We start from the raw sequence: 6824 nt of genomic DNA, 5'->3' as shown, positions 1-6824 counted from the left end.
ATGTTGACTCTATATTTACACCATGGTGTGCATTTGAAACAACACAATAAATCTGCATCCCAAAACAAAAAGGAAAATTCACAAAAAAAAACAACAACACAATAAATAAGGCCTCATGATAAAATCTCTGATATGTCTCACAGCCACACCGCCCCTCATCACTGGTCAATCTGCAAGGAGACAGAAATCAAAGAGCCAAAATGAAAAAAATCTAAAGAAAGGACTAAGACCGCTGACAAAACACAAAACCATCCGTTATTATATGATATTTGGATATTGACGCACAAAGGTTTAAAAGTTGTGCCTGCAAACATTTTCCACCAGTCTCCACCCATTTTGTAAATGTACGAGACGATACATGTCACAGAATCTGGAAATCTCAGATTGCACACAAGATTCAATAGATTTGTTGAATCAGGTGTCGTCATTGTTCCCATTTTTCAGTTACCTTAACATCCTAATTTCAAATAGATTCAATTATATTCTATTCTATAAGTCAAATGAAAAGGTCTGTTCCATCACTACCTGGCACTTGTTTCCCATATGACACATTTCCACATAAAGCCAAGGAAATGGTAGTCAGTGTAAACTATCATTTAAGGAGCTGGCAAAAAAAACAAAAACCTGATCTCATTAAGTTACGAGCGAATGTGCATACAGCATTTTCATACAATGTAGACAATACATTGACATGTTACGATTCTGAAATGTATATGAACAAAGAAGAAAAACAAACTGTCATTATAGCAGCAAATCAGACTGATGACACTGATGATACTGCTGGGAAATAGGGGCTCTTATCGTCGTCCATGTGTTGTGGACGACGATAAGTGACCTACATGCTGCATAAACAGCTTCATTAGCCTTGAAAAATAACATACCGGAAATAGACTTAAGTTGTGTCAAAAAGTTAAATGAAAACATTTGAAACCTGGAAATTCTCATGTTTATATGTCGCCTACTGGCCACCAACACATACTGATATAAAGAAAGATTATATAACTGCTTATGGTACTTATGAACCCAATGTAAGTTTGCATTTAAATGACATGAATGAATTAACAAACCAAATAAATAAAATACAATTTATGTAAATGGTGAATACATTCATGCATCTATAATTCCCACTGTATAATTTAAGTTTTCTTATATTACTAATGTGTGTTTTTGTCTTTGTTTTGTCCATCTAAAATTTAAAAAAAAAGTTATTTCATGCTGCCCTAAAAACTACATGAAGTCTATCTTTAAGAGCAACAGGAGTTTGGATTGGCCAACTGAAAACGATTACATAAAAAATTTACAAGCTAGCCAATGAAAATTGGAAAAATGAATCAGGTTTCAGGTTTTTTTAAAAATATCATGAATTTTATTTGTCATTAAAAGACATAATTATCCAGTACATTTAACAATTAGTTGGATGTTCATTTTAACTCATAGATTTTAATTTGTGTAAATCATATAGATGATGTATTACTAATATAATTAACTACTGAAACTAATTTCAGTGGCACAGTCTAGTATCCTCATAATGAGTCAAACAATGTCAGCGTAGGCAAATGTAAGACAGAAACAAAAATATCACTGATTATATCAGTTCAGAGAAAGAAATACCAAATGTCATGAAAAATAGCAGGGTGATTTAATAATGACCTCCATGACTCTTAGTTTACAGAGCGCTGCGATATTAATATAAATGGGTACATTTTTACCCTGTTTCCTTGTGCATTTGTTGGTATGAAGTGTCACAAACATCAAAAACTTTCAGAGGCGTATCGAGCTGCACAACAATTTCATACCAACTCTTTATTCTCGCCCGATATCTAAAAAAAAACTTTCCCTCAAATGAAAAAAATGACAGCGATGCCAAGGGCAACTTGTCAATCACTGACGAAAACAGTTCAGCAAACAACACCTTGCTACATGAATTTGATGAGTGAAACTGAAACACTTATAGAGGAGGCGGATGAGGGGAGCATATCTTTATTTCAATTCGGAAGGAAGAAAAAAAAACACAACATGATTTTAAAAAAGCCCTAAAGAAAAAAAATCCTCTGCAGGCTTCCAGGTTGTTTTTAACAATGCAGCTGCACACACTGCAGTGAGGCCAACAGTAACTCGGCTGTAGACAAGAAGGGGACAGCCATCGCATACTGTGATCGCACACGAGCTCCAGAGCAACAGTTAGGGAGTTTATTAATTCATCCGTTATCCCAGGCTGCCTCGTGAAATCCTATTTATGCTCACCAACTGTGGCAGGAATCTGTTTATTATCAGCCTGTTAACCAATTAGGGTTCTCAGATGCCCATTAAACTTTATTAAGATCCATAAACCATGAGTTGACTTGTGCAAGATTTATTATAAATACACAGGTTGAAATCACAGCTACAGACCACATATTTTCAACAGCAGATACGTTTTCAAGAGAAATGCGATGCCACCCAAACTCATTTTATATAATGCAATGACGACATATTTTGTTTATTTCCCCCCCCCCATAATATCTGCTCTTGCAACACAACAGCCACCGGCGCTGTGACAAGTGAAGCGTCATTAACATTTTCATGGTTATGTTTAGGCACCAGGTCAGGGAAGGAGTAGGTTCTTTGTTGAATGTTGAAAAAGGCAACAGTGACTTGAAACATGATTTACTTTATTAACATATGACCGAAAACAATTATCTTCCTCTGACCTCAAATTACTATAACAATGAAATATTTTAGGGAACTTTTGCAATTGCAAACAGTTGCCTATTTACACCTAAGGTGGGTACAGAGCAACATTAGCATTTGTTTGAACTTCCCGTGTATTTCTGGCCAACTGATGAGTGTAAAAGTGGGGACACGCCAGCACGACGTCATCGACAAAGACCGCCTGCTGTGTCTGCTCTCGCCACATATGTCTTGGCTGCGTCGGGCAAACTAAATTGTACCCGGGAACACACGGCCAAGACTAAATCCAACGGCTAGCTAGCTTGTAAGTTCCGTGCCATACGCGAGAGGAAATAACTCTCCATACCAGCAGGGGGCGGTAGTTTGTATACGTCAGTCAGAAAGGGAATCCGAAAAAACCCCAACCGATGACATTCAGTGGACCCAGCGCCATAAAGCGTAAACAAAGCAATCTTTCCTACCATTCTAATTGCTGACAGATAGATAGGATGAACTGGCTGAGAGCTAATCTTTTTCAATAGTCTTGTGGGCTTGTACCCTCTTGATTTTCCTAACCCACAATGACAAAGGCAACCCACGCTGCATTCCAGTTTAACCTGGAACTCGTCCCCCGACTCGAAGGGGTGTTCCATCTGCAATTTCCGACTAGGAGGTCGTAATTCCGAGTTCCGAGATCATACTGGAACGATGAACCGGACTTCCGAGGTAAACTGGAACGCAGCATTATAGACGAGTATGGACGGCCAACAATTTTGAACAGACCGCCACGACTTGGACTATCGACATTCAGCGACGCTCCGTCGGTCTCGTGTGTCCTGGCCTTTGGTCCGGCATTCACTAAATCTTTTAGCTCTATATTTGGTCTCCACCAACATGTCAGGGAAATATCTGCCTCTTTCGCTGCTCAAATGCTCCCGCTGTTCACCAGCTAACCACTGACTTTGTGCAGCTTGGTGCTGGTGAGAGCAGTGACAGTAAACTGAAAAAGTTGCATTATAGTCGCCGGGCCATTGAAACAAAACACTTTTAGCACAATTAGCTGAAATACGCTAAAATGTTGAGCTGAGTGGAGCTGCCCAGCTGTGGGTTCATCATCGTGTGATCCGAGGGTCAGAATTACATTTCCTTTTGACATGTTTTTTCGGTAAAAAAATTGGTAGAATATACTGTAAATGTAAGTTGAAAGAAACACGGTGGACAACAGCAAATATCAGCAGGATCAGCAGCGAGGCCTGAAGGATCAGAAATATGAAATCCGACCTCTGACACAATGGGCCCCTCGGCACAGACATGTTCAAGGCCCCAGGACCCTCAACACAGGAGCAAGACCCGCAGACTGAAAGAGACACAAAATGACCACAGTCGTTTCCCATCTCTTTGTGGTTGTTTGGCATTTTGTTGTATCTTTGCAGCTCCAGATAACTGGGTTGTTTGTATTCACTGTCTCTTTGTAGCCATCCATTGTCTCTGTGACCACTTTGTATTTCTTCCAAATCTGTTTTCTGTCTCTTTGCAGTCGTGTGTAGCTGTCTTGTTCATCCCTTTTGTTGTTCTTCCGCATTTCTGGTAGTTATTTGATGTCTCTGTGCGGCTGTGTGCCGTATCTTTGTAGTCGCTTTGTTCTTGAGCCTCATTGCATTGAGCATTGACCCGTTAGCTTTTTAAAATCAAATTTGAATAAATTAATCGCACGAAACAAGTTCCATAAACATGGATCTCAGTTATCAGTGACCTCCACCACCCTCAGCGCTCTGCTTTGACAAAGCCCTCGCCCACCCCCTGTCACCAACCACCCCCAACACCTAGCACTGTGAAAGCTTTGGTGATGACAAGTAACGCAGGTATATACAATTTACACCCAAAAGGCAGATATATATAGAAAAAGAAACTGTTGTCACGGAGGAAATCAGTATGCTAAACATATTCCAACAAGTTTGAAAAGTACTTCTGCGATGTTTCGGTGCTCCTCTCCGAGGCTCCTTGAGTGACAGGAGCATAGAGTAGGGATGGGGAACATTACAAGTCTTCTTCAACTGGACAGGGACTGAGCACTTCAGAGAATGTGAATGATTTCCAAAAAGTCTTATTTCCTCTCTCTCTGATGTTATCCATTTCCATCCATCATTTTTCAACCATTTGGCAAGATCCAACCGATGCAGCGGCAATGTTTTTGATTATACGGTGACGACACGTTATGAAGAAGCCAGTACGCTCGCAATCTTCTTTTTCTTTACAGCGGGAACACGAGAAAGCCAGAAAATGTCGAGTACTGCCATCCGCCGACTAGGTTTCCCTTCTCCAGCTTGAGGTAGACTTTGTCCTCCTTCTCTAGAAAGAGCAGAACTCCATTGGTGGCCGCCTCACGAGTTACATCTTTGTCGCCCGCAAAGGCCGAGATGACCGGTTTCCCATTCAACATCAGGTTCACCTGAAATGGATTCATAAAAAATAATGATGAGCAACAGTCATGGAAAAGGAATAGTTCAGAAGATATGTTTTCACAGAGTTCATTTTTATTTTCACAGATTACTTAAAACTGTGTTCCAGTCGCCGCACAGCTACTGATGGAATATGGAAATATGTCCAAGAAACTCCTCCAGCCATTGTTTTCACCAATAAGCCAACGTATCCACACAATGGAACTGTATGAAAAATATTAGGGAGGTAGGGATTGTAGGGTATTTTAAGGGGGAAGTTATACTGTCTGACTAAACTTTTTAATCAATAATAACGTTAATAATAATACACTTAGTTATGCACTTTTCAAAACATTAAAACAATTACAACATGCTTTTTACAAATTACGAATTCAGCTTTAAAGTTTGTTAGGTGAGTCAAAGTACCTAGATTACTTGTGAGAAATATCAATTACAACAGAAAAATGTAAACGATCCATTAGTGATTATTTTATGACATTTACATATGAATTGTTTCCTATTGTGTGTCTTGTGAAGCAATTTGTGTTTTGAAAGATGCTATATGAATACATGTATTATTATCAAAATGGTTTAATAATAAGGTTAGTGCATACCCTCATAAATTATTCATGCAGTGTCAACTTTGAGGTATTAATGGTGAATAGACTCGTATCAATACTGTTATAATATTCCTGAATTATAGCTCGGGCAGACGCCCCCATCCCCCACTTCAGTCATTTTCTTACAGTCCCTAAAGAAGTCATTCTGTCCCAGTCCAATACTACGACAGCTTTTGCATCTGAATCGGTTACACGAGTGAATCAATGAACAGAAAAAATAATACCTGTATGGTTTGGCTCTGGTACACTTTAATGACGTGGAAGTTAAAACTGTAGACCCCTTTCCTCGGGGACAAAAACACAGACTCGAATGTGAAGTAGTTTCCTATGTTCACAAGGATCTGAGAGAGAAGGACAAATAAAGACACAGAGTTAACACACCCAGCAACTTCAACGAACGAAGCTCGAGGATTTAATGCGTGAATTTAAGAAACCATCCGTGGTTCACTGTTGTGCCCACACCAGGCTTCCCCTCCGCTCAGACACAAACTGAGTGCGACACGTCAATATAATGTGCAATTCATCGTCTCCTCTCAATGGACTTCACTCTGCATTTAACGTTCCAATATTGCAAGAAAAACTAAAATGATGCTCGATCCTGAAAAGATAGATGAGAAAAAAATGAATCTTGTTTGGTAGATTTTTGCAGAGAATGAAGCTTCCTTCACACTGCGGAATAACCACATTATGATAAATAAATATATTTTCCTTGCTTGCTAGAAACCATGCACCCTGAATATGTCAGTCACAACATACAGCGCTGCACTTGACGCTGCCCCATGAGTGTCACTAATGGTTTTTAATGCTCATAAAGTCACAGTCGAAGCAGAATAAGCCTCGCTGGGTGACGAGGCAGCGGCTTTTCTCCTGATAGATATAGATATACCTCCGGCAAACGCTGGAATCCCACCTGGTCCGAGACTCTCCCCCCCCCCCTGCAGACTCAGCCCAGAACCTTTTTGAGGGATGCTGCTTTCATAGCAACAGCATGCTCACGGGCCACACCAATCAGATTACTTGCGGTGTGTGTTATTGTGGCAGTGAGATGATCATGTTATGTAACTCAAATGATGAAGGGCAGAGGAAGTTGTTACAACAACACCTCTGCCACTACCCA

The 6824-nt window shown here is 39.9% G+C and overlaps 1 protein-coding gene across 1 annotated transcript in view; it reads right to left on the bottom strand.

The window, feature by feature from the left end:
- Positions 1 to 1964: 1964 nt before the first annotated feature.
- The window catches only part of cbln4 (cerebellin 4 precursor), a 6307-nt gene continuing 1447 nt past the window's right edge, over positions 1965 to 6824 (bottom strand). Inside the window, exons 2-3 of the mRNA XM_035646250.2 lie at positions 5932 to 6048; positions 1965 to 5098 (exon numbers count right to left, since the gene is read on the bottom strand). Coding sequence (XP_035502143.1) covers positions 4901 to 5098; positions 5932 to 6048 — 315 coding nt within the window. The 3' untranslated portion in view covers positions 1965 to 4900. The remainder of the gene's footprint in view (positions 5099 to 5931; positions 6049 to 6824) is intronic.

This window comes from Scophthalmus maximus, chromosome 3 (genome assembly GCF_022379125.1).
Source record: "Scophthalmus maximus strain ysfricsl-2021 chromosome 3, ASM2237912v1, whole genome shotgun sequence".
Classification (NCBI taxonomy): domain Eukaryota; kingdom Metazoa; phylum Chordata; class Actinopteri; order Pleuronectiformes; family Scophthalmidae; genus Scophthalmus; species Scophthalmus maximus.
This window is presented reverse-complemented; position numbering and strand designations above follow the sequence as displayed.